We start from the raw sequence: 25546 nt of genomic DNA on the forward strand, positions 1-25546 counted from the left end.
ATGGAAAATAGATAGACTTACATGACTGTTCTAGACAGTTTATTTTCTCCATATTAATCCCCAGTGAGGCTGCATTGCAGGCTGATATTCTTTTTTATAAAGCCTTTTCTCATTCCTTCCACCTGTAAACATCCAGCCCATTTCTCAAGGTCTAACTAACTTGAGTCATATCCCCTCTAAAGAGTCTTGTGTGACCTCTCCAATATCTAGGGTCACACACTGTCCTGATTTGCCTGGAATTTCCTATGACATGTGACTTTCAGTACTAAGTCTGGGATTATCCTAGGAAAACTGAGATGGTTAGACAGCCTACCAACACCTCAATGTCTCTTCCTTGTTAGAACAAAAAGTCCTGTGAAATTATCAGTAGCCACTATTTCTGCACTTATGATGTCCTTTCTCTGCAGTAAGACTTAGGCTCCTATTGGACAGAGACCTTTTTGATTTCCACTTCATACATAGTATAATGCTATACCCATGTTAATGCCTACCCAGTGAATAAAGTGGTTTAGTTTTAAGTTGGCACTCATATGTAAAATCTTTTCCATATGATTAACTTATTTGTCTTTATTTCTTTCCAGCCCAGATGACTTACTCAATGCCTTGAATGAGGGTATCAGTCGTGCTGATGTCATCATCACATCAGGGGGTGTATCCATGGGGGAAAAGGTATGAAAAAATGGGATTCATGAAAATTTATCTGCTGTAATGTCCTTGCATATGGTTTATTAACTATAGTCTGGTACATATCTGTTACCCATAACCAGACCTGCACAAATCTGGAAATCCCTAGGGCTTCAGAAATTTCTGGGCATTCTAAAAGGGATGCAGTATGGGTAGATCAGGAGCAACTTGGAGAATCCCACAGCATGCAAAATGGTTCCGATGTTCCCCTGTAGATTTGTGTTTCTTTGCTCGCTCAACTTTGCTATAACATTAGGACTTCCTTTATACATGATATTTAACCCCAAGATAAAGCTCCAAGATCCTGTCCTCCCCTGCCACATATTCCAAACCTGATAACCCTTAGCTTCCCAGAGGGAAGAAAGATAGAATTAGGCATTCCATTGCCCCTTTTGACAAATAATAAGGCTCATAATCATAATAAATGAAGGAAATAAAATGCAAACATATATATATAAGCATATATAGGATTTTATAAGACTAAGTATATTTGCATAAAATATATGCTTAGTCTTTTAAAAATCCTAATTCCAGTGTCCCAGTCTCATTAAATTTATATATCTTAATGAAATGTGTTGGTTCATGACGATTATTGGGACTACTGAATAATGTTATAAAAGCAAAATATACTTTACTACAGTAATCAACCTGATGTTTTGGCTCAAAAATATTTCAGAACACAAAATGTTTTTACTGGCCTATAATCCCTTTCCATCTTTTATTTTTTCATATTAATGACTAAACTGAAAAATTATAAAAATATTGTTAGAATGGCAGTTTTTACTAAAATTCAGATTTTCCAAGAGCATAATTAATTTTTGGCTAGATCTTATATATATGATTGTTCTTGGTCTCTGCCCTCTCTAGCTATAAAACTGCCTAAATTTATAACCTTACTCTTTAGCAGAATTCAGTTGTGTGAATAGAGAATGTCTACCTTTCATTCACAACTAGTTTTAGAGTGTTTACAAACAGCCCTTAAGTGGCCAAAAACCATAGAAGAAAAATAGAGAATCTCAGTCTAAGACAACCATCTCAGATTACATCCAAGAATGAAAGTGTTGAAGTGTGGGTAGGTATTCTCCTTATAGCAGACAGATGGCTAGGTTAGTCTTAGCGTCTCACAGAAGTCTTTAGCCCCAGGTGGAGCAAATTGCTGCAGACCTCTTTTGAGATCACAAAGGCCAGGGCTGAAGTCTGCATTGTCATAGAGCTATAAGAAATAATTTTCAGCCTGTCTGTTTTCATTACCATCAAACTCCCTGTGGTAACACAAGAGCAAACCCTGAAGTTAAGAGTACTTAATGTTAGGGCACCTGGGTGTCTCAGTCGGTTAAGTGTCCAACTTTGGCAGGTCATGGTCTCATGGTTTGTGAGTTAGAGCCCCGCATCGTGCTCTGTGCTGACAGCTCAGAGCTTGGAGCCTACTTTGCATTCTGTGTCCCTCTCTCTCTTTCTGCCCCAGCCCTGCTTGTGCTCTCTCTTTTTCTTTCAAAAATGAATAAACATTAAAAACAAAAATTTTTTAAAAGAGTACTTAATGTTAAATTTGTTTCCAGGGAGTATTTCATGTATAATGTATCTTGGTTGCAAATGAGCTTAATTATAGAACAATACCTGTTTGAAAAACCTGAAGTTTGTCTTTTCCAATATTTCTGAAAGCAACTAGCTTATAACATACATAGGTTTGGCAATTGTGACTCAATTCTGGTAAGGACAGAACACTTCTCAACCTTAACCTTCTTTATTAGTGCTCACAAATATGTGATTTTTCCTAGGGACTTAAAAATAAAGAAGCAATATAGTAAAGCACATTGGTTTTATTTATTTTACTATCTGTATGGTAAAATACACTAAACCTTTAGTTTACTAGGGAAGAGATTTTAGGAACTAGGCATCCCGTAGTATTCCATGGGAGCTAATAATTGTCCTTTCTTCCTCCTTGAGTGGGAATGAGACAAAAAAGGAACTGGGAAGAAAGACATAAAGCCTAAGTGCTGCAGACTCCTGCCAACCTTCTAGTTGCCAAAAAAGAATTTCAGTTGTACTCAGTGGCAGGAGGAAAGAAAAGCATAAGAAACAGAATATCTGCTTCAGCCCAAGGGCTAAGCCTGAAAACCAGTCGCTGAAAAGGCAGGGAGGTCAAGGAAAGATCCAAAAAGCATTATGTAACAAGCATGAATCTTGTGTGCAGAAACTCAGGTATGCAAGAAATTTATTTACTTGATTCAACTTAAATCCTACTATGAGCACCTATGCTACAGAACAGGCAAGAAATTTTATGAAGCCATTATGGAACTCACCCACTCAAGGATTGTGCCAAGAAACCGTAAAGGGCTTAAGAGGCCAACAGCAGATCAGGAAGACACATGTGGTCACCAGTCTGCACCGGATACACCTAGAGCATCTCTCTAGTGCCATTAGGTCTCAGTTATTTGCTCCTTTGGGACTTGCTAGACACACTGGGATCATGGGGAGGCTGGGAGCCTTAGGGCAAGGGGAAGGAGCTCCTAATGCTTGTGAGACCCACAGACCTCAATCCTCTTCTCAGCCAAGAAAAAATGGCTCTTCCACAGTTGCTTCCCTCAAAATCTTTTCCTACTTCCACCTCCCTCTGCCCCCAAGTGTTTACTTTTGTAAAATACTGACAATTTCAAGTACATAGTATCTGCTTTTTGCTATGAAAACTAAAGAATTATATGCATTACTATGCAGAGTACTATACAGTCAGTTAAGCCTCCAAATCTTGGTTTTGGCTCACGTCATGATCTCACAGTTCGTGAGATTGAGCCTGCGTCAGGCTCCACACTGTCAGCACAGAGCCTGCTTGGGATTCTCTTTCCCTCACTTTCTGCCCCTCCCCCATACTTGCTGTCTCTTTCTCTCTCTCTCAAAATAAATTAATAAACATTTTTAAAAGAATGATTACATTACTATAAATTTTTCACAACCTACAAGATTGTAAAATAGCTCAAAGACAATGAAAGGCACAGATAACCAAGGAGGATACACTACACTGGACACCCAGTAATTTTTTTTTTTTTTTTGTCTATTTGAAAGTCTCTTAATTTTTTCCTGACAGTGTCTCCCTCCTATCTCATATGATCAAAATAAGCATAAAGATCATTATTGATCACCAAAAAAGGCTGGTCTCAAAGGCTTGCCCTGATTATTTAACAGCAAAAGCGTTCATTAACCATATAGGCCTTCTTGACTTTGTTTTGCAAATCTAGAGCCATACAGCAATAGACTATTAAAATTAATCAGTATTCCAAACAAATAAATACAATAAAATTTCACTTATTGTTTATTTCAGTCCTGTGTCATTCTTGTTCTGCTATATTTGGGTTAGCAGTCCGCTTTCATGAAGCCATCTGTTTCTATTCTAAAGAGTCCTGGGACTCCTGACAGAGTCTACTGGTACTATATAAAAGTTATCTCAGCTGTATCACCTCAGGTGCCTGTACCCAAGAGACTATTCTTTGAAGTGTCAGTAGTTCAAATTACCTATCCATGGTCCTTTTCCCTAGTGCTCTGAATCTGTCTTTGTTGCAGGTACAAAAAAAGCAGAGCCTTTAAGCAAGCATTAGAGTAAAACAGAAACTTTACAAAGATGACAGACACTTTATGGCTGTACTTAATTTGTTGCTGTAACTAATAATTTCAGAATAGAAGATAAGTAAAATTCTCCATTGAGATACAGTATGTAACTATTTCATAAAAGTTTTTATGTGTTCCCGCTGAGAGTGCAAACATATATGGGCAGTAAGGCATTGCCAAATCTCTACACAATTTCTAAACTATTTATATGAACTTCCACATATATGGATCTAACCTTGGGCACACTGAGCATGTCTTCTCAGATATGACAGCAACTCCCCACCCATGAACCTCTTACAATGGTAACATATCGAAGAAACCTAAATCTTTCTAACATATCTTTTTATAAGATGAAAGAAGAAATCTTTGTGATTTTCTAGGGACCCTCTAGGAAATTTCAGAGACAGTTTTAGATGTAAAAGATATTCTGAAATTTTTACCTTTTACTAAATTTAGATCTGATCTTTACAAGGCAAATTCAAAAGAGCTGTCAAAAAAGAATTGAGTCCTCAATTAAGATAGGATCATGAGGGACGCCTGGGTGGCTCAGTTGATTAAGTGTCCAACTTTGGCTCAGGTCATAATCTCACGGTTCGTGAGTTCAAGCCCTGCGGCAGGGTCTATGCTGACAGCTCAAAGCCTTGAACCTGCTTTGGATTCTGTGTGTCTCTCTCTGCTCCACACCCCCCCCCCCCCAATCACTCTCTGTCTCTATCTCTCTCTCAAAAATAAATAAACATTTATTTTTTTTTTAATTTTTTTTTCAACGTTTTTTATTTATTTTTGGGACAGAGAGAGACAGAGCATGAACGGGGGAGGGGCAGAGAGAGAGGGAGACACAGAATCGGAAACAGGCTCCAGGCTCCGAGCCATCAGCCCAGAGCCTGACGCGGGGCTCGAACTCACGGACTGCGAGATCGTGACCTGGCTGAAGTCGGACGCTTAACCGACTGCGCCATCCAGGCGCCCCATCAAAAATAAATAAACATTTTAAAAAAATTTTTAAGATAGGATCATGAATACCTGAGAAACAATACTAGTTGCCTAATTTTTCAAAGCAACAATAAAATATTTGGAAATAAGCATAGAAAGTAGCATGATCGTAAAAAATCTTAGCTCATTCATAAATGAGGAAACTTCATTTTTTATTTTTTATTTCTTTTAAAAAAAAGGCAAAATAAACATAAAGCACAAAAGGAAGATTACACAAAAAGAATAACCTTTAGTTTCATGGGGTCACTAAACTAAAGAAATAAGCTCATCAAACTTGAATGAACTTACTAAAATTTTAAAATAGTTCTCAGCTTCATTTCAGACACAGGTATTATAAACCAAGGCAAATAAAAGTGTCTTTCAAAGTTTTGCCCTTTATCATGTTATTTTATATTTTGCAACAAACCGCCACTTTACTTTAGAACAAAGAACAAGGGTCCCTTGACCCTTTAAGTGGGTCTGCAAGGTCAGAACTATTCCTAAGACTTTATCTGAACTTATTATTCTTTTTCTCTCATAAATGTACAGTGAGTTTTTCCAGTGGCTGTATATTGTGTAATATCTCATCAGACTCAACACAGAAACAAGTAAGAGGATCCAACTGACTTCTATTAAGCCAAATGTTAAAGGAATTGTCAAAATTATAGAACAATGCATAAAAAATAAGTTACTTATATAAACACAACATGACCATATCATTGCTGTTTCCAAATGAACCAACATTTTTTTTAATATTTTAGTTTTAGTTTCTAATACAGTAACTATCAATAGGCATAACCTACATAAACAAAAGCTCTAGGGATCCATATAAATTTTAATAAGAGCGTGTAAAGTGTCCTGAGATCAAATATTTTGAGGGCTGGCTGGACTTTAAAAAAAAAAAATACTCTTTTTTCCTTGAAAAACAAAAGAACACACATTGTTATACTTCTCTGTCATTAATGTTACTAGCATAATTATAACCACCCATATTTCATCAAAAGGTTTAAGGAAATAACTAATTTTTTCTTTCACGGTGAAAACTAGATAATTGAGAAATCATATGTAGGCATTTGAGAAGACTAGCAAAGTTCATAAACACACAGAATATAACTTTCTACAGCCACATGCATCTTTTCTGTACTTTCCTGATGTAGTACAGATGAACAAACATATTAATTAACACGACCTAAAGATATAGCTTCTCCCTAGCATATAAAAGTAAGAAACAAAGTATATTAACTTTCAAACAAAAGTGTGGATGGTACCCAACTTATGGTAGTTCAACTTAATGAATTTTCAACTTTACAATGGTGCAAAAGTGATGCACATTAGTAGAAACCAGACTTCAAATTTTGAATTTTGATCTTTTCCCAGCCTAGCGGTATGCAAGGCAATACTCTGTCGTGATTCTGGGCAGCCACAGCAAGTCACAGCTCACAGTCAGCCACAATCCCAAGGGTAAACAACTGATAAACTCACAACCATCCTGTACCCACACAACCATCCTCTTTTTCACTTTCAGTATAGTATTCAATAAATGACATAAGATATTCAGCACTGTATTATGAAACAGGCTTTACAGAAGCGTTCTGTAATGTAAATGTTCTGAGCACACTTAAGGTAGCTTAGGCTAAGCTGTCATGTTCGGTGGGTTAGCTTTATTAAATGTATTTTCAACTTATGATATTTTCAACTTACAGCAGGTTCAGGAGGTAACTCCATCATGAGTGAAGGAAGACCTGTATATTAAATTATGCTTAGTTATCAATGACCCAGGATTCTGTCTTACTTAGAAATCATCCAGGTGTCTGATGATTATTCATTGATTAAGTTAATTTAATATCAGTTCAATAAGATTTTAAGTTACTTAAAGATCTTGAAAATTATTTTCAAGCTGACATACTACAAACATAATTACTATTGAAATTTAAAGTTTGTCAGGATAAAGAGTCAATTATATTGTACCCAATATTACATTTTTCACATTCTTAAAATATATAGGAATAGCATTAGCTTATTTGATGAATAAACCTATGTAAGTTTAGGAAAAATAAACCCAAGCAAAATAAAAAATATTTGCCTAATTATACTTAACACTGATAAATAAGAAAAAGAACATTGGTGGGTTTTCTTAATAACTAAAACTTATCTCATTTGCTAAAGATTTACCTTAACTTGTGATCTTTGATTCTTAAAATTATAAGAATACCTTTTAATGTAGCTGATTTAAAATATGTTAAATTTTCTTCTAGCCTGATAATTTTAGGAATATTCTATTTATATAAGCAGTTATTTATCTAAGTCCATCAGAACAGAGCACCTTTTAATTTAAGAGACAATATAATTGTTTTGGTATGTTTTTCTTCTTCCTCCTGGTAAAGCAAACTTTACTGTGGCCCTAAGATGGGGGCTCTTCTCTCTAGATCCTGCTAAAACTGGAGGGTTGGGGATGAGAGGCTCTTGGATTGCCCCTTCCAACACCTCCATCACATTCAGACTCAGATGAATAATAATCTTGTTTATCATCAGTTTTCTACAGCTTAAATTTTCTCAAGATTTCAGCTTAATTCCAGTTAGTTAACACAGAGTGTTGTATTAGTTTCAGGTGTACAATGTAGTAATTCATCATTTCCGTACATCATCCTGTGCTCATCATAAGTGCACTCCTTAATCCCTATCACCTATTTCACCCATTCCCTCCTCCTCCCCTCTGGGAACCATCAGTTTGGTCTCTATAATTAAGAGTCTCTCTCTCTCTCTCTCTCTCTCTCTCTCTCTCTCTCTCTCTCTCTCCCTCCCTCCCTCCCTCCCTCCCTCCCTCCCTCTCTGTCTCCCTCCCTCCCTCCCTCCATCCCTCTCTCTCTCTCCCCCACTCAATCCCTCCCATTTTTCCCCTTTGTTGTTTGTTTTGCTTCTTAAATTCCACATATGAGTGAAATCATGTTATTTGTCTTTCTCTGACTTATTTTGCTTAGCATTATACTGTCTAGCTCCATTCATGTTGTTGCAAATGACAAGATTTCATTCTTTTTATAGCTGAATAATATTCCATTTCTAAAGCTTAATTTTTGTAAAATAGCTCAAAGATGATGAAACACACAAATAAGCCAGAAGTTTGTGCTACACTGGACATCCAATAATCTTTGTTGCCCATTTTAAAGTCTTTTGCAACTTGTCTAATGTTGTTTGTTCTTACCTGAGTTGTGGAAAAGGCCTTGCTTCTTCATCCATTCATTTTTCTTCTTCCTATCTGACTCCGGCTTTCAGAATATCAGACAGAGATCCTTGCTGCTTCTATAGGTAGACAAAAACTTAAAAACAATGATGATTCTCAGCCTTTATGGCTATGTCTGGTACAAGCTTTCCCTCTGTCACAGCAAGATTAAGCATTCCTTCATGTTCACAAAGAATGAAAAGGGACATTTTTAACAACAGAGAGGTTTTTTGTTTTCAAGAAAAATAAAATACTTCCATTCATTTAGCAAATATGTAATGAGCATATCTGCTTTCTAAAACTCTGTATCATAACCTTTAAAGCCTACAGGTATAGCTTCTGCCTGTCTCTCCAACCTCATCTTATGCCTCTTTCCTACTCATTGTCTTTTTAGTTCTAGGCACATTCTTTACTGCTTTAGAAGCTTTAGTATGTACTTCCCTCTGCCTGGAAGTATGGCTGAATCCTTCATATGGCTGAATCCTTCTCATCCTCACCACCTCTTTTAAAATGGCCTTTCCTTATCTGCTACCCCACCCAATTATTCTCTATCCTAGTACCTGTTTATTTCTTTCATAGCATGTACCACACGTCATAATTATTTTATTTGTTGCTTTACTTATTTTAGTCTGTCTTCACCAGTAAAACACAACAGAACATCTTTGTGTCCTGTTTATTCTTCTTCACCATTATATCTCTAGCACATATAGAATCCCTGATGTATAATAGGCACTCAAAAATATTTGTCAAACTAAGAAATGAGTGAATGAAAGGCATGTGCTATTCACTAGGGGTTTGTTATATATACACAAGGTTTCTATGCTTACAAACTGTATAGTCCAGTAAAGGATATATACCAATTATCAGGCAATTGCAGTATAACCTATGTGTGTGATATCAGAAGGACATAGTGTTATAACAGCACATAAGGTCTGGAGATTTATGCTCCTACTATAATACAGTGGCTTATTTGAACCAAGCTTCCCACCAAGAACAACTATAAAAGCTATATAAATTTTTAAAATTTTTTAAATAAAAAAAAAGAGAAGAAAAAGCAGGTGTCTGAAGAGAACAACCGAGGTATCCAGGATTTAAGGCACCAAGATCTCAGAGAAAAGCGAAGGACAGAGAAGTAACACTAGAATTCTCTGCCACATTTTTCCTCAAAGCATTTACTAATTCCTAAGCCAGAGGGATGGGGGGAGGTGTAATGGTAGAAGAGGCCAAGAAGCCAACCATAACAGAGTAGATAAGAGGCTAAGAAAATAAACAGAATTTTAGCAGTCTTAGCCGTTCAGGGCCTGCAGTGGGGAGGGGCCCTGGCAGATATCTCAGGGTCTTAGTTTAAACCTTTGAAGTGCTCTAGGAATAAGGACAAATAGGAAATATACCAGCCTTAGCAAAGACTGGAATTTTTTAGTCAGAAATATTGTGTAGGTGTGGAAATGCAGAAAGGACTAAAGAACAAAAAGAAGTGTTAATATGTGGGTAAATGTAAATGACTATTGATTGTATAAAATAATAATGTCTTATGAAGTTAAAATTGGTTTGTATGTAAATATTATATATTAAATCATAAATGTAGAGTATATGTTTGTATAATATATATAGAAATATATATAATAGGTATATATATACACACATACATACACTAAATATATACATACTAAATATTATATATACTAAATATTTATATAGAACATATGGTACATCATAGCACAAAAAGCAGAGAGGAATAAATGTAGTTAGCATATTTTAAGTCTCATGCATTGTCTGGGAAGTAATAAAAATATCAAATTATAGTATACTATAATAAGTCAAGGATGCATATTATAATCTCTAAAATAACCACTAAAATAGGGGACGCCTGGGTGGGTCAGTCAGTTAAGCATCCAACTTTGGCTTAGGTCATTATCTTGTGGTTTGTGACTTCGAGCCCCTCATCGGGCTGTGCTGACAGCTCAGAGCCTGGAGCCTGCTTTGGATTGTGTCTCCCTCCCTCTCTGTCTGCCCCTCCCCTGCTTGCACTCTGTCTCTCAAAAATGAATAAACATTAAAAAAAATTAAAATAACCACTAAAATAATAATAAAAAAACTAGTAACTAACAAGCTAATTGAAGAGAAAGAAATTAAAATAACAAAAAGTGGTGAATTCAAAAGAAGAAAAGATGAAATAAAAACAGAAGTAACAAATAGTAGGGTGATAGTCTTAAACCCAAATGTAGCAGAAATTATATTAAATGTAAATGGACTAGATCCTCCGATTAAAAATTGTCATCCTGGATTATGAAAAGACAATAAATTGTATCATGGTAATAAAGGGCCCACCTTAAACGGAAAGATACAGCAAATTGAAAGAAAAGATTAGGAAAAAATTGCAATAAAAGATAGCTGGTGTGGCTGTATTAATATCAGAGAAAATTAAGGTAAGCAGGATTGTAGATTATTGGGAGGGACATTTCATATATTTAAATGGATCAGTTCATCAGAAAAATATAATAATTCTAAATTTGTATGTAACAACATAGCCTCAAAATAAACATAAACAATCTTTTGTCCAAATCTAGCCTTGGGAATGAAGGGGAGGCTGAGAAGATAAGTGAAACTGAGATAAGCTGTGGAGAGAGGAAGGTAGAAAGAAAGAGTATTCTACACAGAAGTAAGAACATTTTCAAAGAATGGAGGCAAGAAAGTTTCAAACTGGAGAAAGAGAGAGAGATTGAGGAATGGGGTTGGATGGGAGGAGGATTGCCTGATGAGAGCAATGAATGATAAAAGGGGGTTAGAAAATACAAGAATCATAGATACGATATTAAAAAGATGAGACTCTTTCATGGAAACCAGAAAGTTTTGAAGTATTATATGGTGACTTGATCAGATTTGTTTTCAGATCTCTCTTACTACTGTGGGGGGAATGAATTGGAGGAGGGCAAGACTATTGCCAAGGAGACATATTTCAGTAATTCAGGTGAGATGATGTTGGCTGAGACTGTGGAGATAGAAGGGAACAGATTTTTAAAATAAAGTATCCTAAGCCTGTACAATATTTAAATTTTAGTAAGTGACTAGACTTACTCTTAGATTAATGAATAGGAAACTCAGCAATAGAGCTAGAGGTTGAGAAATTTTAAAGACTGCAGTTTGTTTTCTTTATGTCTACAAAACCAACCGCATGGCAGTGTTGCCTTTCATTTTCAAAGGTCAGGTTTTGTCAAACCACTGTGGATTGGTTGTAACTTTAAGCTAGTTGTGTTTTTGTTGCCAGAATATACATTTGGAACAATTAAACTCTCTTTACTCTCTGTTTTAGAGCTCCCTCCCTATTTTTTATTTTAGTTGACTTACTTAGATTTGGCAGTCTGTGGGCAAATGTCCAAGTCTTTCCTCAAGGAATGTGTGCATTATTTTAAGTCCATTAAGTAAAATAATATAGTATACATACATGTGGTTTCCCTGCCCCAGCACAACTTCTTAAGCTTCTTATTTGCTAACATCCTTTCTCAGACATAAAATTCTATACTAAAAGAGAAACAGTAACCCATCAAGTAATGATTTATATGCTAATGTGGTTATTTGGTTTATTATCTAATTGTACTAGAATGTATTTTTTATGAAAGCAGGGACATTGTCTCTTTTGCTCAAGCCCATATCCCCCTTGCCCAGATTAGTACTCAGCATATACCAGGTACTCAATATTGAAGAATAAATGAATGACAAGAATGAAGAGATGAAGGAATATTTGTCTTAAGTAAATCAAATTCACTAAAATAAGGTGTTTCTTTTCATTTCAATCTTATAAATTCATTTTATTTTCATTTGAAGTTTTGAAAGTCTGATATTAGAATGTTTGAAAGTAAAGTGATTATTTTTCATATTTGCAGGACTATCTCAAGCAGGTGCTGGACATTGATCTTCATGCTCAGATCCATTTTGGCAGGGTTTTTATGAAACCAGGGTATGAAAATAATCTTGTTATCTCATATATGGGGTTGGCTTGTCTTGCTTTGACTAACAAAGTTTTAAATGTTTTCTTTTTACATTTTCTATTATGGATTATTTATTCTAATAAAAGAAATAGTATTAGAATTCCTTGCATCAGTGTAGCGCCTACCTGAAATGGGAATTCATCTTCTTTATGAGTCACTGGGTTTATTATAAACAAAGCAAAGCAATTTTCCAAACCTTTTCTCTGTAGTTCCCATGTCTAGTTCCTTCTTTCTCTTTTTCTCTTTCTCCCCATACTGTTGCTTTCTTTCCTTTCAAAAACATTTTAGTATGAAAATTCTCAAAATGCACAAAAATAAGGAGTACAGTGAAACCCCCATGTACCCATCACCTAGCTTCAGTAACTATCACCATTTTCCCAGACTGTTTTATCAATCCTCCCTTCCCTTTTTGAGAGGACAGAAGGCTAGATTGTTTGTTGGGTTGTTTGTTTGTTTGTTTGTTTTTGGGTTTTTTTGGTTTTTTATTGCTTTAAAGCCAATTCTACAATGTCATTTTGGTGTACATCTCAAATAGTAATAACGATAACAGCAGCATTCTCTTGTGTAATCACAGTGGTATTCTCACCTAACAAAATAAATAAGAGTATCTTAATATCATCTAATACCCTGATCATATTCAAAATTCTCCCAAATGTTAAGAAAAAGAATGTCTTTGGGGAGCCTTGATGGCTCAGTTGGTTGAACATCCAACTCCTGATTTTGGCTCAGGTTATGATCCCAGGGTTGTGGGATTAAGCCCCATATCGGGCTCTGTGCTGAGTGTAGAGCCTGCTTAAGATTCGCACTCTCTCTCTCTCTCTCTTTCTCTCCCTTTCTCCCATTCTCCCTTTCTCTGCCCCTGTCCCCAGCTCGTATTCTCTCTCTGTCTCTCAAAATAAAAAAAATAAATTAAAAAAAAGAGAGAATGCCTTCTTACATGCTTTATTTGAATTAGAATTCATCAGTTCCACAAGCTGTATTTGGTTATTAAATCTATATTGAATAAGAACATTTACCTCTACCCTCCTTTTTTCATGCCATTGACTTGCTGAAGAAACTGAATCATTTGTCCTAACAAATGGATTTGGGTAATGGCTCCGTTGTGGTGGTGGTGAACTTGTTCTGCTCTCTTTCCAGTATATTGTATGGACTAGAAGTTAGATCTAAAAGCTTGATTAGATTCAGATTCAATTTTTCTTCCCTTTGCAAAAATACTTCATAAGTACTCTTTCATACTGCTTCTTACCACCTCCTGGGAAAAAGAAAAATAACCACATACCAAGATCTGGCACATCTCCTAAAGCTAATAACTCCCTAAGGAAGGGCTGATGGAGGTTCTGTAATCAGTTATAAATCCTCAAAGAATGCCAAACAATGGTGTTGATGAAAATGTGTGGCCATGTCTTTAAGCAATAGTTTGCCTGTTCAGACCTGTTACTCTATAAACTTTTCCTTCCCCATTCAAAGGCTTCAGTGTAGAGGTGAGCATTCAAATTCTAGCACACCTCCATGCTGTCAGGGACAACAGTAATTATGCTTTCGTTTCAGAATTATACTCTGATGGGTATTCATGTGAACCCTAAGAGAGAGTAGAGGTGAGACATCGGTTGTTAGGAGTGAGCAATGGGAACATCATAAATTTCAGAAACCTTTTTTAAGTATAAAGGCATCCCTCCTCAATTCCCCGATTTATTGGGTACCTCTCATCAGGTCTAGGATTAGGCTTTATCACCATGATTTTACCATTTAAGTATGAAGTTAAGATTAACCCTAAAGTCTTCTCCACAATTTGATAGAATGTAAAATTCCTGGCATTATATATCTGTAGTTGCCCCAATATGGCTACTGCTAACAAAGTCCTTTTATTATTGAGACTATTGAATTTGAATCATTCTCATTAAGAATATTTTGTCTTAAGTAAATATTATTATGTTGTGAGTGCACAGGCATTTTTTCCCATCCCTGTAGGCAGTACTAATTTGATTAGAATACAGAGGACATCCCAAAAGCATGTCAGTGTGCTTCTTAGTAACCTCAAAAATTGAATTGACTGTTCTTTTTGTAGTGAGAAAGAAGCTGATATTAGTTGCCCTCACCTCTAGAGGAGAATTATTTGTAATATCTATTATTTAAGTCAATCTCAGCACCTGTGATGTATAATTTTGGTACTATTTTATTTTCAGTTTATTTTTTTTACCACTTCAACCTAACGCTCTCATCAGTTCCTAATGTTTATTCTCCTCCCTTAAAGTCATAACACTCTGTGACCTCAGTCATTGTATAAATGCTGTTACATTCTGATCTCAAGAGGAGAACTGAACAATAGGTGCTGAGTTAGAAGGAAATGGCTTACCAGAACTTAAACAAAAGCTTCACAGTCTTGTAATAGGACACTCATGATAGCAGTGCATGATAAAATGTTTTGTTGTAATGGAATGTTTTTTAAATGAGTACCTTTAGAGAAATCACAGTACCTGTCTGCAAGATGTAAAAGATAATTTAAATTGGCTTTAAATATAATAGAAGGAAAGTATTATGCATTCCCTCCTCACTCTTATTATGTGTGTTAGTTTGCTATAATAAAATAGTTTAGAAGTTTAAGTGGGCTTCCTTTTACTTGGCCAGAATTTATACTTGTCTAAAGATAAGAATTTAAAAGTAATTGCTCCTTAATAGTAGAACAAGAAGTATAAAAAGCTCAAGAACAATTTAGCTTTGTTCTTCCCACATACAGTACATTAAGAATGTAATTAACCTCTTTCATTTTAGACACAGAGATATTCAAAAAGACATTTGAAGTATTACCAATCAGGACTACCAATCACAATTCTATGGGTCGTCTACAGTGAACATAGCTGTTGTCAGGAGTGTATCTTGGAAATTATTTTCATCACATAGTAACAGTCATTGCCAAATAACCTGTTCATAAATTGGTATGATAATGTAATCTAGTTTTTCTAAAATACAGCCAAGAATCAGGAAATAAGCAAAAAGGGCCTCAGAGTAGCCAAAAATAGATGTTACATAGTACACATACTAACACTTCACAGCAGACCCTCTGAGAGCCTTGTCCAGTTATGAGCCATAAAATTAAAAGAATCTTGGTTCAAATCTTTGTTTTCCCATTTAGTAGCTAAGTGATTTGAGCCAAATTTCTTAATCTCTGAGTCTTAGTTTCCTCATCTATAAAATGGGATGATACCTGTTACTTCATGGGATTGTTGTGAAAGTTAAATGAAATAATGGATGTAATGCATAGATGTTTCTTTCAAAATAATAACATTACTATTATTATTATCATTCTGACAATATAATTATTACTAATCCTCTCTGGTTCCTAAACCTAAAGCCAGCTTTAAGGGACAAGATGATGGAGCCTAGCATGAAGGGGAGCCACAGAAAAAAAACTAAGGGAAAAGAGACAAGAACCTCAGTGTGTGGGATGAAGTTATGGTTTATAGGTGAAAACAATGCACAATATACCCTTGTGACCCTACATCACTGTAGGATAGCAGAGTAGAATAAGTTAATAATGATAGTTGTGAATCATCAAAAAAATGTTAATGTTCATCATATTATTGCAAAAGCTAATAATGAGTGATCCATTTTTGAAAGACAAAGTTGCAAAAATAATAAAAATGATTTCGGTACTGAAAGAGATAATTTTCAACTATATGGAAATTTTAACATTCCCTAATGATTCTACATTACTCAAGTTTCATTAATATAAGGAAATCTTAGCTAAAAGTTTAAAGCATAAACATAAAGCATAATCAATAGAAAAAAATATCACTATTCTTGACTGCCTGTCCACTCTATGCCACTTACACTCAGCCCTCTCCCACACCCCCATGATCAGGATTCATGTCAGAATCTTGAGGAAGTATAATTTATAAATATTTTTAAATTAATACTGCTTTAGTTTTTTTCTAGTCATGGTATTTTATTTATTTTGACATTTCAAAAAAATCCCTTCATAAAAAGCCAGTGTTGTGTTTATTGCTGAGTATAGTTTTAAATGGTTGAGGAGTACTCATCTTGAACAACAGGCAGTTATCTGATAGACTATCACCAGCTAGTCTTGCAGTAATAAGAATGATTGTTGTAGATCTCCAGCAAAATAGTATGGACGTTATCAACTAGAAGGGTAGAGAAACTCCAGGATTTGAGATACACTTCTCTGGCACTAGCAGGAAATGGGAAAAAAAAAAAAAAAAAAAAAAAAGCTACAGAAAACCAGGAAGTTTGGTTACTTGAAAATAAAGATGCTAAAAATAAATTAATGTAAATGCTTTTGAAACAATTCATGGTATAAAGGTTTAAAGAAGAGTCAACAGAAAAGTATTTTTATATGATAAATACTCTATATGGAAATCCACATAGCAAGAAAACTGGAGTACTTAATTTACTTGTCACATTACTTAGCAGTCCCTAACAAATGATCTCTTTCATTCTCTAGCCTGCCAACAACATTTGCAACTTTGGATATTGATGGTGTAAGAAAAATAATCTTTGCACTACCAGGTAAGAATAATTGAAACAGTTTCTTCTGCTTTTCCTATAAAAATGATCAAAATCATTTTGAAACCCAGGTGACCAGTTCCTTATCAGAGCACTCCATTTGGAATCTGAAAGACCTGGGCTTAAGACCCAGCTTTACTTACTGTATGACCTTGGGCAAATCACTTAAACTTTTTTTTTTTTTTTTTTTAATTTTTTTTTTCAACATTTTTTATTTATTTTTGGGACAGAGAGAGACAGAGCATGAACGGGGGAGGGGCAGAGAGAGAGGGAGACACAGAATCGGAAACAGGCTCCAGGCTCCGAGCCATCAGCCCAGAGCCTGACGCGGGGCTCGAACTCACGGACCGCGAGATCGTGACCTGGCTGAAGTCGGACGCTTAACCGACTGCGCCACCCAGGCGCCCCCACTTAAACTTTTAAAGCTGTTTCTTCATCTATACAATGGGCTAAAGCCTACTTTGTATGATTGGTGTAAAAGTCAAATTAGATAGTATCTTTCAAAGTATATCCCAAACCCTAAAATGGTAGCCAAGTGTTAACTGTCACTAGATCTATCTGGGGTACCTGCTTTTCCTTATAAAAAATTGGTCTAAGTTAGCAGTCTAATCACCTCCCATACTAGAAGTATTGTGTTTACAAGTCCAAAGGGCCTTGAATCACCCGTGAAAGTAAATGGTAAACAAACAAACAAAAAAATATATATATACAAAACTGGCTTTTGTTCTTGCCAGGTTTGGACTGGGATGGGGCAGGCAACATGGAATGAGGGGTTTCTCAGCCAAACCCCAGGCATCATCAGTCTGACCATATCACTGTCCCCATCCTCGCTCCCGTGTGAACAGAAACTCACATGTTCAGACAGTAGAAAAAGCGAAGTGGTTCCGTCTATAAAGACTTTCAGAGTCAGTTTTTTATTGATTTTTGGCTTGCAGTTAAAGCCATGCTTTTAAAGTCATTGCCAATCTTGATAAATTCTAAAGCAGTTTAGAGGTTTTGTGTATGTACTTGTTATTTTTTCCAGCTTTTAAAATTATCCTCTGATCTGTAGCAGCATCCTATTCTCTATGTTTTCGGACAGATTCCTTCAGAAAATAACCTGCTTATTCCTTTCAGATGCACAAATCTGGTGACTTTGGGATACTTATCTGCTTTTGATAGTAAATAAATCTCAAAATAGAGTATAAGGAAAGGAAGACAGGCAGAAAATTTTGAGAAGCATTTTTTGGAGTTTTGAATTTTGAAAGCATTTCTAAAGCTCCTATCTATAAGCATAAAAGATTAGGTTTATATCCTACAGGAAATGTTAAGAGAGAAGACTGGTAAGTAAAGTAGTCCTCAAATGTATCTGTAGTAAAAACTCCTTAGGGCCTTTAAGGTATGTATGCTCAGATCCTCTGGAAAAATGTGATTCTCTTCCTAGCTTCATTTTGCCTAGAAAAGACTGTTACTTTGTCTACAGAAGACAGGACTTGCCCTATAGACAAAGAATTATACTGGGAGCCTACTTTGCCTTTACTTATGAACTATTGTTCATCTGCCAAAGAAGTTATAATTAAATAACCTACTTTCAAATTGCTACTTTCATTTGAAATTTTCTCTGCCCAGCCTCAGTGAACCAAAAGAGGGCAGCAGCAACCTAGATGTTCAGATTGTGGAATCAGTAAAGTGGTTCCTTTTAAAAGGATTTTAAAATTCATGATTGTATTTCTGCTTTTCTGAAGGCTGCACATTTAAAACTGTTACTAATCTTGATAACTTCGTTTGTTTGTTTGTTTGTTTGTTTGTTTGTTTGTTTTGAAGAGAGAGAGAGAGAGACAGCATGAGCAGGAGAGAAGGAGGAGTAGAGAGAGAGGGAGACACAGAATCTGAAACAGGCTCCAGGCTACAAGCTGTCAGCACAGTGCCCAGTGTGGCTCAAACTCACAAACTGTGAGATATTGACCTGAACCAAAGTTGAACATTTAACCAACTGAGCCACCAGGAGCTCCTAATCTTGATAACTTTTAAAGCAGTTTAAAAGATTGATGTATCTACTTGCCATTTTTTTTAACTTTTTAAAATTACTGTAATAACATATGTTCACTATAAAAACATTAGAAAATACAGGTAAGCGTTAAGAAATGTTATTGGTAATCCCTTCCCCCTACACACAAAATAACCACTATTTGCAATTGTTTGCGATCCATTTTCAATTAGAGTAATTTTATAAAGCAGCAGCATTACAAGAATGCCGTCATCGTTGCTGAACAATAGCTTTTTTCTTTTTTCTTTTTTTTTTTGCTTTCCCAGAAACATGTTCACCTGTGTATTTTGAGACAGGTGAAAAGCAATTAATTCTCATTAAGAGTCTGCTGTGCTGTTGGGCAAGACAACTCATTTTTCTATTGAAATTATTAGTATTACTCATTACTTTTTACAGCTTAAAAAAATCTATTCTTAACTACTTTTGTGGGTAGAAGAAAATTAAAGGTATGGTTTTAGCTAATAATAGGCTAAACCATTGCCTTTTACTTTGATGATGCAATTAGCAGCACAAGCCAGGCCAAGGGAAACTAAAAATCTAATAGTCGATCCCAAGCCCTCCGCATACATATACATGCTCGATACCACTAGATTAATGTATTAGTAAAATTGGAATTTTAGACCCAGGAGGGATACTGAGAGGCATGTAGTCCAAACCTTTCATTTTGGGAAGAGTAAAATTAGATTCAGAAAGGTTTGGAACTCACTCGGGCCGCTCAGTTTATTTAGTTAACAGTACCACACAAGAAACGAAATCTGTGATTCTCAGCACAGTCATTTTTTTCATTGCCCACCTTTCTTTCCTTCGAAGTGCATGACCCACCCAGATTTCTTCTTGGAGAGGTACAACTGAATTCTTCAAGTTTTGTTTATAGTTTTAAAAGAACTTGGTATTTCTATTAGTCTGCCCAGACTGCCATAACAGACTATCACAGACCAAATGGCTTAAACAACAGAAATTTATTTTCTCACAGTTCTGGAGACTGGAAGTCTAAGATCAAGATGCCAGCAAGGCTGGTTTCTGTTGAGTCTTTCTTCCTGGCTTGCAGATGGCCAACTTCTCACTGTGTCCTCACATGCCTTTTTTTCTGTGTACATGTGCTCCAGGTGTTTCTCCCTCTTTTTATACGGACACCAGTCTTGTTGGATTAGGACCTCATCCTTATGACCTCATTTAACTTTGATTACCTCTTTAAAGGCCCTATTATCTATAAATACGGTCATATTGGGTGTTAAGACTTCAACATATGAATTTGCAAGGGACACAATTCAGCCTATAACAGTATTCCTCTTCAAGTCCTTCGCAGCTTAAATTGTTTAGTTTTATTTTTTTAATTTAAAGAGATTTCTGGGTAGAGGGGGGTTATGGATACATTTCTTTGTGCTTAACGTATTTTCTAAATGTTTTTGTATGGAGCATGTATTACTGTGGCAATTTTAAAATATTTTAAAAATAGCAGGTACAATCTGCTTTAAAACTTACAAAGATTAGTAATGACTTTCAATGTATAGTTCCCAGGAAATTGGAAATAAAAACTGTGTTAAACAGTTTCTGGGAATCAGAAGTTTCTGCATTTCACTGGTAGACAAATGTTTATACCTTCTGTGGTATTTGGTTGACTGTCGCTCTATTCTGGCATCCTTCGGGATTTAAGGTGATTTAGAAGATTAGGAGTTAATGGTTAGTCACTTCACTCTTTATGATGCCTGAAGGTATAGACAATTGTAATTTTTTGGCAAATTTTTATACGTGTACTATAAATAACTGCTTGGTTGACTTTCAGGGAATCCTGTGTCAGCCGTGGTCACCTGCAACCTCTTTGTTGTGCCTGCACTGAGAAAGATGCAGGGCATCTTGGATCCTCGGCCAACCATCATCAAAGCCAGGGTAATGTTTTCTAAATGACAAGGAACCAAAACTGAAGCCTAATAACAATTAAGGATATGATTTTCCAACTGCCCAAAATAAACATCCAGAATTTTGTAATCGTTGTGAGGGAAAATGTAGTTATATTCTCCCCATCATGACAGAAATGGAGGGGAAAGGGTCCCATTTATTCCCAGCCCACATTATTCCACAACTTCTAAAGTAAATAATTTTTTCTGGCAGAATCCGTATGGAAGTGGATATGTAATGATAAAATGGCAAATAGAACGAGACTGGCACTACCCTAAAATAAACCTATACGGAAGGAGGGACAACAATTCCCTTTCAGCTGTGTAAAGTCACACAGCCAACTATTTATCTGCTCACTTTTTCCGCAACCTCTCTGATAAATTTTAAACAATTTGGAAAAAGACAGTCAAAGGACTAGAAAGAGACTAGCGAGTTAAAATAAAACGTTGACCACATTGTTAGGAAAAGGACAACTAAGGCTGAGAAATTATACTTGGTTAAAAGGCCACTTAGAAATTAGAGTCCCCTTCTCCACCAACACTAACTTCAGTTTGATTTACTACTACTCAACTAATTATGTAACACAATTTCTATATAACTAATAACTAATTCTCTTGGCAATGTGACCTACAGTATCAAACCATTGCTTTTTTTAAAAGCTTGATTGAGATACAATTGACATACAAAAAATTACATATATATAACATACATATTTTGACGAGACAACATACGCATATGCCCATATCATCACCACAGTCAAGGTACTAACATATTTATCACCTCCGTAAACTTTCTGTGTTCTTTTGTGGTTTTATTTGTTTGATTTATGGTATGAACATTTAACATGAGAACTATCCTCTTAACATATTTTAAAGTGAAGAACACCATGTTGTCAACTATAGGTACTGTGTAGTACAACAGATCTCTAGAACTTACCTTGTATAAGAGAAAATTTATACCCATTGAAAATCAATTCCCCATGGCCCACTCCCCTCAGCCTCTGACAATCACCATTCTATTCTCTGCTTCTATGACTATTTTTTTTAATAAAGGGCTTTTTTTTTAAGTTTGTTTATTTATTTATTTACTTGTTTATTTATTTATTTTGAGAGAGAGAGCACATGAGTGGAAGAGCAGCAGAAAGAGGAAGAGAATCCCGACCAGGCTCCACACTGTCAGCGCAGACCCCAATGTGGGGCTCCATCCCACTAACCGTGAAATCATGACCTAGGTGAAATCAAGAGTCAGATGCTTAACTGACTGAGCCATGCAGGTGCCCCTGTGACTGACTATAATACCTCAAATAAGTGGAATCACTCAGTATTTATCCTTCTGTGACTGGTTTATTTCACTTAGCATAATGTACTCTAGGTTTATCATATTGCCACAAATGGTAGGAATATCTTTCTTTTTTAAAACTAAATAATATTTCATTGTATTAATATAGCACATTCTCCTTCTCCATTCATCTATCAATAAACATTTGAGTTGTTTACATATCTTGGCTATTACGAATAATGTTACAGTAAACATGAGAGTGCAGATGTCTCTGAGATCCTGATTTCAGTTCTTTAGGATATATACCCAGAAGTAGAACTGCTCAATCATATGTTCTATTTTCAGCTTGGGGGGGGGGGGGGGGACCTCACACTGTCTTCCACAGTGGCTGAACCATTCTACATTCCTACCAACATTATATCCAGATTCCAGTTTCTCCACATTGTCGCCAATACTTATCTTTTGTGTTGTTGTTGTTGTTGTTGTTGTTGTTGTTGTTGTTGTTGTTGTTGTTTTAATAGCTATCCTAACAGTTGTGAGATGGTATGTCATTGTGGTTTTGATATGCATTTACGTATCTTCTATAGAGAACTGTCTATTCAAGTCCTTTGCCCATTTTTAAATCAGGTTATTTGTCTTTTTGCTATTGACTGGTAAGAGACTCATATATTTTGAATATTAACCCTTTATCAGATAGATGGTTTGAAACATTTTCTCCCTTTTCATAGGTTGCCTTGCCATAGTGTTGTTTCCTTTGCTGTGCAGAAGCTTTTTAGTTTGATATATACTGGATATGTATTTTTTATACATAAAATACTGGATATGTATTTTTTATTTTGACAATTATGGATAATTGTCTATTTTTTATTTTGTGGCTTGTGCTTTTGGTGTCAAATACAAGAAATCATTGCCAAGACCAATATCAAAGAGCTTTTCCTGTATGTTTTCTTGTATTTTTACTGTTTTGGGTTTTAAATATAAGTCCTTTATCCATTTTGAGTTAATGTTTGTGTATTGTGTAAAAAAGGAGTCCAAATTTAATCTTCTGCATATATATATCCATTTTTCCAATACTTAAACTGTTATTTTTTGAGAGCTTTGAAATAAATTCCAATATGACAGAATGTTATGATTAGTTGACAGGAAGAACACAAGGCATAGAGGAGGAAGAAGGAATATTTATAAAATATTATTGTGAGAATATATTGGATAAAACATTAAGGAAACCTAAGCTTCAGGTATTCTTTCTTTTTAATTTTTTTAATGTTTATTTTTTATTTTTGAGAATGAGAGAGAGAGACAGAGTGCAAGCAGGGGAGGGGCAGAGAGGGAGACACAGAATCCGAAGCAGGCTCCAGGCTCCAAGCTATCAGCACAGAGCCTGACATGGGGCTTGAACTCACAGACTGAGAGATCATGACCTGAGCCAAAGCTAGATGCTTAAACCAAATGAGCCACCCAGGTGTCCCTAAACTTCAAATATTCTTAACATTGACCTTTTAAATATTGAGATTTTGTAGGCCAGCATATGAAGAGATATCCTCCTTTTCTAAAATTTTAGTAAAAGGTCAACTATATATTCTGAAAACAGATTATCGGGGGATTTTCCAATAATCATGGTGGTGGTCTTATTTTAAATTTAATGGAAAAAGAAGAAAAACAGCCATCAGTAAACAAAAAGTATTCTGATCAAATCAGAAGGTCAGAGTCATAAAGCTTAGACATCTAAACCAATAATATGAATTTGCTCACCATTTTCATATTTGCTAAATTTAGAAAATAAGAAAAATCTGCATTGTTATAAGAGAGAAAAAGAGGATTTCTCTTTGACTTTGCAAAGTTCTTATGAATCCTTTCATTTATTTCTCATCTTAACATTCATTATCTCTTCTCTAAAACTGACATTGTGGCAGCTATCCTTTCTGACAACAGTGATGAGCTAGAGCTCTACAATCACACTGATGCATGGTACATTGTTCACACTGCTGCTCACTCCTGTCAACTCATGGAATTGAGAATTAGTCTAAGAATCAGTCAAACTCCCTTCTCCCACAGAGCAGTGTCACTGGGACTGTCAGATGGGTCATCAGTGTCCTTGGCTGTTTACTTCTTTTGGTTTTAACTCCTAAAATCACTCCCACACCTTTCCTGACATAACTGTCACTTTTAGAACCTAACTTTATTCATTTCCTTGAAACATGGTAAAGCCTCTTGTCTGTTTTCTGACCATCCAATATGCAGCTTACAGACACCACTTATTACTGTTCTCCAAAATGGCCACCAAAATCACAGCCTCTCCCAATCCTTACTGCTTTCAGAAAGTGAGGTAGTTATTAAATGCTGGTGTCGGTAACTCGTAGTGCTGGTTCTGATATAGCTGTCCTGTGGTTAGGGCAATGCTGCATTATTTTGAAAGGTCAACAGAAAAAATGTCATCCTTTTGTATCAGTGCACTCTGACATCAATTTAGAACACTTGCACTATAACCTGGGTCAGTTATGGTTGAAGTTGAAATACTTCTGGCTTTCAGTAGGCAATTAAAAACGTAATCTTAATTCACTGAATTATTAACCTAATGCTTCTACAAACAGATATCTTTTTGTGTTTCCTTAACACATTCCCTTACTATCCCATCAAAGTGCCCTCTACTGCCCCTTGTTCTCAACTCGTTTCTCTAGAAATATACCTTACACAACTCCTATTAGTATTAACAGCCCATCTCAGGCAATGATTAAGAGGAGGGAAAGGGAAAATATTTTCATCTCCCATGGGATTAGGCCAGCATGTGCTGGGAGAGTATGGATATGTTGAACTCTACTGGGTTATTCCAATTTTCCCATCTTATCTCTTCTCTTGAGCATTATTGTCTTCCTGCTATGAGAACTTCATGAATGCTTTCTGGCTGATGTCATAAACAGTAAAATACAAAGCATTTTAACAAAATGTTTATTTTGTTGGAAAATTACTAAGGTGTTTGCAGCTGTAGAGAGAAATATGATTACTTATTGTGACAAGATCAGTCATTGATCATTAAAAATGTTATTGGATGCCTGTTATAGCATAATATTATGTCCTATAGATTAAAAATGGATATGGAAAATTATAGGACTTTCCATGATTTATAAGAGATGTAAATCAGTTTTAACGTATTAGGAAATGAAAAATATATAAATGAAAATATAATTTATAAAAATTTTGGAAAAGTTAATTTGAAACTGATCCATAGCAGCATGTGCAAGCATTTTAAAGTTACATAAATTTTAGATAAATGATTTACAGGGTAAATAAACTCAAGGATCTCTGTGGTAGACTAATGAAATCAGCACCTCATAACTTTTATAGCACTTACCAAAAAAGTTAACATAA

General features: G+C 35.5%; 1 protein-coding gene across 15 annotated transcripts in view; it reads left to right on the forward strand.

Moving 5' to 3' along the window:
* Positions 1-25546, forward strand: part of GPHN (gephyrin) — a 633256-nt gene that overhangs the window by 599082 nt on the left and 8628 nt on the right. For all 15 annotated transcript variants that reach the window (XM_058739364.1, XM_058739365.1, XM_058739368.1 and 12 more), the window contains 4 exons: positions 582-669; positions 12355-12428; positions 16919-16983; positions 20790-20893. In XM_058739364.1, coding sequence (XP_058595347.1) covers positions 582-669; positions 12355-12428; positions 16919-16983; positions 20790-20893 — 331 coding nt within the window. The remainder of the gene's footprint in view (positions 1-581; positions 670-12354; positions 12429-16918; positions 16984-20789; positions 20894-25546) is intronic.

This window comes from Neofelis nebulosa, chromosome 7 (assembly GCF_028018385.1).
Source record: "Neofelis nebulosa isolate mNeoNeb1 chromosome 7, mNeoNeb1.pri, whole genome shotgun sequence".
Taxonomy (NCBI): domain Eukaryota; kingdom Metazoa; phylum Chordata; class Mammalia; order Carnivora; family Felidae; genus Neofelis; species Neofelis nebulosa.